The following is a 10595-nucleotide window of genomic DNA, read 5'->3' as shown; positions in this document are numbered from 1 at the left end:
GGTCAATTAACATCAACTGGTAGCAATGATAATGGTGTTGGTCTAGTTGTTAGAGCGAGAACACATAATAGAAATCCAAATAATGGCAAAAAAAGGTCTCGATCAAGTTCCAAATTTAGAAGTAATAAAATTTGTCATTATTGCCATCAACAAGGGCACATTAAGAAATATTGTTACAAGTTGAAAAATAAAAATAAAAGTGCAGTTGAAGATAAACAAGGCAAAGAAAAATCTGCTGAAGCTAATACTATTGTGGATGAAAACGCTTCAAAATTTCTTCTAGTAACTGATACTAATAATGGATCTCATGATGAATGGATCCTTGATTCGGCTTGTTCCTACCACATGTGTCCTAATAGGGAGTGGTTCTCTACATATGAATCAATTGATGGTGGAGTTGTTTTGATGGGGAATAACGCCTCATGCATGACTGTTGGGATAGGAGCAATTTGAATAAAGATGGATGACAAAGTTATCAGAACCTTGTCGAATATTAAGCACATTCCTGACTTAAAGAAAAATCTCATCTCTTTGGGCGGTGCAGGTATACAGCTGAAGCTGAAGTCATGAAGATCAATGAAGGTGCTATTCTCTTGATGAAAGGGAAGAAAGTTGGCAGTTTATATTTCTTGTAGGGTTTCACAGTCACTGGTACAGTTGCAGTTTCTTCATCATCAATGTCAGATTTAGACATCACCAAGTTGTTGCACACGAGGCTGGGCCATATGAGTGAAAGAGGGATGGCAGAATTGAGCAAGAGAGGACTTCTCTGTGGCTAGAGTACCGGAAAAATGGATTTCTATGAACACTGTGTCTTTGGAAAGTAGAAAAGGGTTAGTTTTAAGACAACCATTCACAGGATCATAGGAACACTGGATTATATTCATTCAGACCTCTAGGGGCCATCTACTGCTCTTTCCAAATGTAAAATGCTCGTTATCTGCTCAATTTTATTGATGATTTTTCCAGGAAAGTTTGGGTGTACTTCTTGAAGCAAAAAAGTGAGGTGTTTAAAATCTTTAAGCAATGGAAGGTTTTGGTTGAGAAATAGACTGGAAAGTAGGGGTGAGCGGTTCCAGGTACCCTGCATTTTTCGGGGGAACCAGAACCAGAACCGCACAGTGCAGGTTCCCAAAAAAAGGAACCGGAACTGGAACCGCACAGTGCAGGTTCTTCAATTTAAGGAACCGGAACCTAAAATGCAGGTTCCGGTTCCTTTCCAGGGTACCCTGTAAAAAATCAATTACCCCCCTATTAGTTTAAAAAATAACAAAAACACCTTATAAGTTTGCAAATACACCCCTAACAAATCTTCATTATTCATTCATTTGTGTCCAATGTAACTCATAACCTGTAATCTCTAAGCAACACTTGAATTCAATCATTTCACAATTCACAAAAAATTCGTCAATCAAAACCAAAACACAAACAATTATTCATCACAATTCACATAAATAACTTCACCAAAATCATTTAGGGTTAAATTTATAATTTAATGTTATAAATGGTCAATTGGGTATTTATAATATACCATATATTTAGTAAATTTAATATTAGAAACTAGTATGTTATAATTAAATAAGTGATCATACAATGTAAATTGTAATGGTATAATTAATTAAGTAATCATACTACAATGTAAATTGTAATGTTATAATTAATAAGTAATATACTATTTTATAATGTAATATTATAATTAATTAAATTGTTAATCATTTAATTAAGTTATGTAATATGTTTATAATAGAATGTTATAATTAATTAAATAATCATACCATAAATTTATATATAATGTTATAATTAATAAAATTAAATAATTTGATTAAGTATTGTGTAAATTAGTAAATTACTAATGTTATAAAATAATGTCATAATCAACTAAATATCATTTAATTATGTAATGTTATATAATTATATGATCATACTATAAGTATAATGTAATGATATAATGAATTAAGTAATCATACTATAAATCTATAATTTAATATTTAAATTATAAATTTCAAATCATTTAATTATATACTATGTTTATAATGAAATATTATAATTGATCAAGTATCATATTAAATATATAAAGTAATGTTATAATTAATTAAATTTTTAAACGTTTAATAAGTAATGTATAGTATAGTAAATTACTAATGTTAAGTAATGTTATAAATTCATAACTAATTAGTAATTTGTAGTCATTTAACTATATAATGTTATAATTAAGTAAGTGATCATAAATAATATAATATAAATTATAATATTATATTTAATTGAATAATTATTTAACTATAATGTAATGCTTAATTAATGTTTATAATGAAATGTTTATAAGGTAATGTTTATAATTAATTAAATTCTTATCATTTAATTAAGTATTGTGCTAATGTTTATGTAGTAAATTAGTAATACTAATGTTAAAACATAATATCATAATTCATAATCATTTAAGTAATCATTTAATTATATAATGTTATATAATACATGATCATAATATAATAGTATAATGTAATGTTATAATGAATTAAGTAATCATACTATAAATCTATAATTTATATTATAATTAATTAAATTTAACATTTGATTAATATACTATGTTTATAATGAAAGTTATAATGATTAAGTAATCATATTATAAATATATAAGTAATTTATAATTAATTAAATTTTTAATCGTTTAATTAAGTAATATAATATATAGTAAATTAGTAAATTACTAAGTTTATAATGTAATGTTATAAATTTATAATATTAATCAATAACTATGTAATGTTATAATTAAGTAAGTGATCATATATATAATGTAATATAATAATATTATAATTTAATTGAGTAATATTTAACTATAATGTAATGCTTAATTAATGTTTATAATGAAATGTTTATAAGGTAATATTATAATTAATTAAATTTCTTATCATTTAATTAAATATTGTGCTAATTTTATGTAATAAATTAGTAATTACTAATGTTTAAAAAATAATATCATAACTCATAATCAATTAAGTAATCATTTAAATAGTAATGTTATATTAATTATATGATCATACTATAATAGTATAATGTAATATTATAATGAATTAAGTAATCATACTATAAACTAAATTTAATATTTTAATTAATTAAATTCAAATCTTTGATAATATACTAATGTTTATAATGGAATGTTATAATTGATTAATTAAGTAATTATATTATAAATATATAGGTAATGTTATAATTAATTAAATTTTTAATCATTTAATTTATAATGTTATATTAATTATTGATCATACTATAATAGTATAATATAATGTTATAATGAATTAAGTAATCATACCTAAATCTATATTTAATATATAATTAATTAAATTTCAAATCATTTGATTAATATGCTAATGTTTATAATAGAATGTATAATTGATTAAGTAATCATATAAATATATAAGGTAAGTATATTAATTAAATTTTTAATCGTTTAATTAAGTAATGTAATAATATAGTAAATTAGTAAATTACTAATGTTTATAATGTAATGTTATAAATTAAACTAATTATAATCATTTAACTATATATGATATAATTAAGTAAGTGATCATAAATATAATGTAATATAATATTATAATTAATTGAGTAATTATTTAACTATAATATAATGCTTAATTAATGTTTATATAAAATGTTTATAAGGTAATGTTATAATTAATTAAATTTCTTATCATTTAATTAATTATTATGCTAATGTTTATATAGTAAATTAGTAATTACTAAAATTTATAATATAATGACATAATCAATTAAGTAATTATTTAATTATGTAATGTTATAATTAATTATATAATCATACTATAATATAATGTTATAGTGAATTAAATATAAGTAATCATACTATAAATTTTAATGTAATATTATAATTAATTAAATTTTTAATCATTTAATTAAGTTTGTACTCATGTTTATAATAAATGTTATAATTGATTAAGTAATTAAATTTATAACGTAATGCTATAATTAGTTAAATTTCTAATTATAAGTCAATAATTAAGTAGTAATCAATTAATGTAATGATATAATTAATTTACTATAAATCAATTAAGTAATGTTATAAAATTATAATTATTAAGTAATCATTTAACTATAATGTTTATCAATTTATCATTATAATTAACTAATACTAATTTATTATAGATATCTTAGAAATTGGATAATTGAAGTAAATAACTAAATATATTATTACTCAATCAAATATACTATTTTATTCAAAAATAATTCTTTTAATAACATTAAAAATGTAAAACACTTTTAATTGGATCATAATTCCAATTATTCACTTAATTGATCAAAACTTTAATATTAATGTATTATAATATATTAAAGCTTTTAATATGGTGTAATTTATATGTAATAAGTATAATTGTATTCGTATATTTATTTAATTAGGTTATTCTAAAAATTTAACTTTTTCTATTTTAAATTTTTTTATATGTAAAATAATAGAAACTCCCCCATTATTTACATTTCACAAATATTTCATTATAGTCCAGGTTCCAAAATAGGTTCTAAATAGGTTCCAAAAACAGGTTCCAAAACAGGTTCCAAACAGGTTCCAAAACAGGTTCTAAAGCAGGTTCCAAAACAGGTTCCAAACCAGGTACCCCAATAGGGTACCCTTTTTATAGGTTCCGGTTCCGGTTCCTCCACATGCAAGAACCGGAATTGGAACCGCACAGTAGCGGTTCCAAAAAATGGGAACCAGAACCTACCCGCACAGTGCAGGTTCTAGGTAGGTTCCAGTTCCGGTTCTACCTGCTACCCGTGCTCACCCCTACTGGAAAGTAGATCAAGAGATTTAGGAATGACAATGGTCTTGAATTTTGTAATGAAGAGTTTAACAAGTTCTGTAGGAATCAAGGCATTGTACAACACCGCATAGTTGTGAACACACTATAACAAAATGGAGTTGCAGAACGCATGAACAGAACTTTGATAGAGAAGACTCGATGTTTACTGTCAAATGCAAGTTTGGGTAAAGAGTTTTGGACAGAAGCCGTTAATGCCACATGCTGGCTGGTGAATCTATCTCCTAGCACAGCCATTGAGTGCAAAACACCAAATGAGGTAAACCTGCAGACTATTCTAATTTGAGAATATTTGGTTATCCTGCTTATGCTCATGTAAATGAAGGAAAGTTGGAGCCAAGAGCCAAGAAGTGCATTTTTCTTGGTTATGCGGATGGTGTGAAATGATACAAGTTATAGTGTCTGGATCCTAAAAATCCTAAATTCTTTATTAGCAGGGATGTAACTTTTAATGAGTCTTCTATGTTTCATTCTGGAAAAGATTCTCCTAACAATTGTGATGTAGAAAAGGAGTTGGAGCTAGAAATTTCAAAATTTACTCCTACTTAGCATGTTTCTATCGTTCCTTTTGAATCATCTTCAACTCTGCAGCCCATTCAAGAAATTTAGCAAGAAGGAGAACAAGAGTACAACATTGCCAGAGATAGGCCAAGAAGAAAGATTCAACCACCTAAAAGATTTGATGAAGTAGATATTGTGGCTTACGCTTTGTCGGTGATGGAAGAAAATGGTGAGCCGTCATCATATTCAGAAGCTGTCTCTTCAGAGGACTCTGTTAAGTGTTTAGTGGCTATGAATGAGGAGATAGTGTCTTTTCGCTAGAACCAGACTTAGGAGCTTATTAAACCGCCTAAAGGAAAGAAGACTGTTGGCTGCAAATGGGTCTTCAAGAAAAATGGGGGTATGCATGGAATAGAAGATGCTCGATACAAGGCACGGTTAGTTGTAAAGGGATATAGTCAGGTACACAGAATTGATTTCAATGACGTATTTTCTCCTGTTGTGAAGCATAGTTCTATTCATGCCTTGCTTGCTTTAGTTGCTATGCATGATTTAGAATTAGAGCAACTTGATGTTAAAACGACATTTCTACACAATATTTAGAAGAACAAATTTATATGCATCAACTAGAAGGTTTTGAAATTAAAGGAAAGGAAGATCATGTGTGTTTATTGAAAAAGTCTTTATGTGGTTTGAACAGTCTCCTAGACAATGGTATAAGAGATTTGATTCCTTTATGGCAAGCATTCAATATTGTAGATCCAAGTATGACAGTTGTGTCTACTTCCGAAACTTCCAGATAATTCGTTTATATATTTGCTACTTTATGTTGATGACATGTTGATTGCAGCGAAGAACATGTTAGAGATAAATAATTTGAAAGAACAACTTAATGAAGAATTTGAGATGAAAGATCTCGGTGCAGCAAAGAAGATTCTTGGAATGGAGATTCAGCGAGGCCGTAAATCCAGGAAGTTGTATCTATCTCAGCAGAAATTTGTTGAGAAGGTTTTGGAGCGTTTCGACATGAAAAATGCCATGCCAGTTTCTACTCCTCTTGCTGCACATTTCAGACTCTCAACTGCTTTATCCCCTCAAACTGATAAGGAGAAAGAGTACATGTCACATGTCCCCTACTCTAACGCAATTGGTAGCATCATGTATGCTATGGTATGCACTCATCCAGATATTTCACATGCAGTCAGTGTTTTGAGTAGGTACATGTCTTGTCCTAGTAAAGTTCATTGGCAAGCTGTGAAATGGATCCTCATATATTTGAGAGGTATTTCGGATATTTGTTTGGAGTTCGGGAAAAATGATAATACTTTAGTTGGATATGTTGATTCTGACTATGTAGGTGATCTTGATCGGAGAAGATCACTCACCGAATATGTGTTTACTCTTGGAGGTTGTGCAGTAAATTGGAAGGCTACTCTACAAGCTATAGTTGCATTGTCTACAATAGAGCCAGAATATATGGCAGCAACTGAAGAAATTAAAAAGGCTATTTGGCTTAAAGGCTTATATAGTGAACTTGCATGGATCTTAGAATGACTATCATTGATTGTGATAGCCAAAGTGTTATTCACTTGACTAAAGATCAAATGTACGATGAAAGGACAAACCATATTGATGTTCGATATCATTTCATTCAGATAGTATCACCGATGGTGTTGTTTAAGTTTTGAAGATTAGTACCACAAATAATCCAGTTGACATGATGACGAAATCTCTACTAGGCATCAAGTTCAAACATTGTTTGGACTTGATTGATACTTATGCTCGGTAAACTCTCAAAGAAGTTTGGAGAAGATAATTGAAGAAGCTAAATATGGAGTTTGATACTATTTAAGCCTAGGTGGAGATTTGTAGAAAAAGTGGCTTAAATAGTGTGAAGTTATGTTCACATGTGTTTGGTGTATAGCTCATAAATGTCATGCATTTTTTCTTCACCAGGTTCACACGTCTTTCTCTTGATGAAAGATAAACTTTTTTGGTGGTAATAAATGCCACCGAATTGGTAGCAAAATTTTAGCTTCATGTCTCCCAACATGTCAAAATACTCATATTTATTTGGTGGCTTCACAAATTCACACTTCGGATTTTGTACCAAAAATCTTGACAAGTTTTGGTCTTCCCTCGACTATAAATACGGGTGAGTTTTGTGGGGAAGAACACAGACATTCTCAAGCAATACAAACACTAGAGATGGAAAGCTTGAGTTAGAGAGATTAGAGTGTGTGAGAGTGTGAGAGATATTGGGTGTATTTGGGATTTGGGATTGAGAATTTCACCAAAGTTGTATACTCTATTTTGTTAGTGAAATTCTTCTTTTATCTTTGCCCAAATTCTTCTTTTATCTTTGCCCATGGACGTAGACTAAAAAATGCCGAACCATATAAATTTACGGTCTGTCACAACAAACTGGTATCAGGGCCACAGTCATCTGATCAAATTTACGATGGCTGCTACAGATCGGTAACAAACAAGATCGAGAAGTTTGATGGCAACAACATCAACTTTAGTCTTTGGCAAGTCCGTATGACTGCTGTTCTTGTACAGCAAAGGACTTGATGTTGCTTTAGAAGGAAGGCCATCAAAACTAGATGACATGACAGATGAAGATTGGGCCAAACAGAAACTTGCGGATACAGACTGGGAAAATCTGGATCGAAGAGCCTTGTCGGAGATCCAGTTGAATTTGTCTGATGAAGTTTTGCGGGAATGCCTAGTGAAAAGACGGCCGCAGGATTGTGGTCCAAATTGGAGAGCATACACATGACCAAATCACTCACCAACAGACTCAATTTGATGATCATATAGAAATCTGCAGTCTTTTAAACTGTCATCACGTGGTGAGAATTATGATCATGCGTCATTTCTAGCGTAATTTGTTTTAACTTTCTTCCAGCAAATAATTTCTCTTTCTGTGATCAAAAATAGAAAGTTTCTTAATGCTCTGGTCAGTATCAACTAGGCTTCTTTAATTAAATAAAAGTGAAATCTTAAAAGCGACATCAAACTGAACTAACATATAATAGTTCATTTATTTCTGCCTCCAGTAAAACCTTTCTACGGCATTCAGAGACTTAAATAAACAAGATAAATAGTAGAATGTTTATTATCCCTCACACCTGAAATGTCATAAATCAAAACTCATCTGACTAATCTATTGTCCTTCAGGATTAATCTCAGGTTCTGCTTGCTGCTGCTTGTGCTCAATGAATATTTCCTTCAAGTCATAGGCAGTAAGAAGAAAGGCCTCCACATTCTTAAGCGCCTTGACTGTTTTGGTTGAGGCTGGGAGCCTGGATGTGTAGGAATCAGCCTGAAGGCCCTGAACCCAAGTGACAAGTTCTTTCCCAAAGAAATCACCATCTACCAAATGATCCTTGTCGTTGTTGCAATGATCTGTGGCCCTGGAGGTGTATGTCCATAGTTCACCATTCAGCAAGAAGAGAATCTCGCTAATTGGGTCTCCCTCCCGGACTACGAGAGTGCCATCAACATAGAAAGTTGGCTTGATACGATAACATAGTTCCATCAACGTTGGTTCTCCCCAGTTTGGAAACTCTTTGACCTTGATATACATTCAGGAATAAAGATGAGAGTGCATGCAATATCTAAACAGTACTAGTGGATTTAGAATAAAATTTTAAAAATTACAACTTGACAAAGTATCTTCTTTGTTATCCATATAATTTGTGAGAGAGAAAATTCAGAAACGACATAATTATGTTGGCATGTGGTATAAATGATTCGTACTTGGGTATGAATTTTGTTTATATTGCTAATTTTTTCAATAGAAAAATTAATATAATTCCTGTATTTGTATTCTAATAATTTTATTGATTCATTAAATTTTAATATAGGAAGCATCAATGACAATAAATATATATACACAATCTTGTATATTTCAGTAGAAGATCAAAGAGAAGAAAATGATGGAATAATGAAGCGAAAACATTTGAAGTTCAATGAAGGCTATAGAAACCAAGGTACTCACTTTCTTCAACTTTTGTAAGCAGAGCTCGATCTTTATGTCACGGTGGAGCTTCTCAGGAAGAACATTGAAAAAAGTTTCTATGTGAAGAATTTTGGTTTCTTGCCATTTGTCTAGCTGTAAATTTTTTATCACTTTCTTTTGCAGTTTTTCGGAGAGCTTGTTGAGGGACATCCACTGCTTTACCGTTTGTTTCACTGATTTTTCTTCGGATGTCAGATATGTCTGTTTTTCCGGAAGCACCATTAGCGGAAATTAAATTTGATGAGCTTCAACCTTAAGCATATTGAGATAAATAGAACATGTACCAACCTGCATATTTCCGATTAAAAAGACAAACAGCTCCGTGGAATAGATGACTACAGAAACCACACAAATATTTTCCATGTAATCTGTAGTTGGTGTCAGGTTTTGGCGGAAACAACTGCAAAGTATTCCATATAAAAGCTCAAAATTTGCAATTTCTATTCTCTTTTAAGCAACTCAAAAGTAATTAATATTCAAATCAAATCACTTTGTCGGAAAAATAAAAAACACAACATCCAAAAGACAATGACATTCTTAAAATACACTACAATGACTTGAATGATGAATCTTTTCTTAAATTATTAATTTAATTAAATAATTATTAATATACATTTTTTTTTTTTTGTTAACTTAACATTATTTTATTAAATAATTATTAATCATATATTTTAAAAATCAGTTGATACTTTCAAGATATTTATAAAATAGATTATCAAAAAATCGAATTAAAAATTAATAGCTTCCGAACTGTATTTATTAAAAATTATTTAAGATATTAAATTAAAAAAAGATAAGTAATTATTTTCATATGCACAAACCTGAGAGCTTGCATGCCCCATCTAAAACAGTATAAAATCTTCCGCAGAAATTGGGGTTTCCTCTCCACAATACCAGACTTAATAGCTTCGTTGAATATTCCAAACGCTGTGATCTTGCTAACATTTTGTGTTATTTTAGGACAACGTACATTTTCTTTATTATTATGCAGATCACGACAGAGGAAAGAATCAGGTTTAGAATTCTTCCTCAAAAAATAGTCTTCCCTCCAACACTCCAAAATTTTATCGATAGCAAAAGAGTACCATAACGCTCCAAATACCTATATTGAGGAAAAAAAAAAAAAAAATTAATAATGATTTTTAATTCATTAAATATTAGACTCTCAACGGAATATTGCATCAACAGTATGACAAATTAATGGCCCATTATCACCTATTTCTAATTTTTCACTATTTTAA

At 29.5% G+C, this 10595-nt stretch overlaps 2 protein-coding genes across 2 annotated transcripts; both read right to left on the bottom strand.

Moving 5' to 3' along the window:
• Positions 1–8496: 8496 nt before the first annotated feature.
• On the bottom strand, positions 8497–8919 carry LOC116128561 (putative cyclic nucleotide-gated ion channel 8). Its single transcript, XM_031414334.1, has one exon. The coding sequence runs from the start codon at positions 8917–8919 to the stop codon at positions 8497–8499; it is 423 nt and encodes a 140-aa protein (XP_031270194.1).
• A 360-nt stretch (positions 8920–9279) lies between these two features.
• On the bottom strand, positions 9280–10309 carry LOC116123582. Its single transcript, XM_031409358.1, has 3 exons — positions 10176–10309; positions 9643–9754; positions 9280–9555 (listed from the first exon to the last, which is right to left on the bottom strand). Exons 1-3 carry the CDS (start codon positions 10194–10196, stop codon positions 9386–9388), a joined length of 303 nt encoding a protein of 100 aa, XP_031265218.1. The 5' UTR covers positions 10197–10309; the 3' UTR covers positions 9280–9385.
• Positions 10310–10595: the final 286 nt, after the last annotated feature.

Source organism: Pistacia vera, unplaced genomic scaffold, assembly GCF_008641045.1.
Source record: "Pistacia vera cultivar Batoury unplaced genomic scaffold, PisVer_v2 Contig100, whole genome shotgun sequence".
NCBI classification, from domain to species: domain Eukaryota; kingdom Viridiplantae; phylum Streptophyta; class Magnoliopsida; order Sapindales; family Anacardiaceae; genus Pistacia; species Pistacia vera.
The sequence above is the reverse complement of the archived record's forward strand: the minus strand, read 5'-3'. Positions and strand labels throughout refer to the sequence as shown.

Coding starts and splice junctions, on each gene's coding strand:
- LOC116128561 (XM_031414334.1), bottom strand. CDS start 8,919: ATGTATATCAAGGTCAAAGAGTTTCCAAACTGGGGAGAACCAACGTTG.
- LOC116123582 (XM_031409358.1), bottom strand. CDS start 10,196: ATGGGGCATGCAAGCTCTCAG. Junction 9,755..10,175: donor TGGGGCATGCAAGCTCTCAG/GTTTGTGCATAT, acceptor AATACTTTGCAG/TTGTTTCCGCCAAAACCTGA. Junction 9,556..9,642: donor TTTTAATCGGAAATATGCAG/GTTGGTACATGT, acceptor CCGGAAAAACAG/ACATATCTGACATCCGAAGA.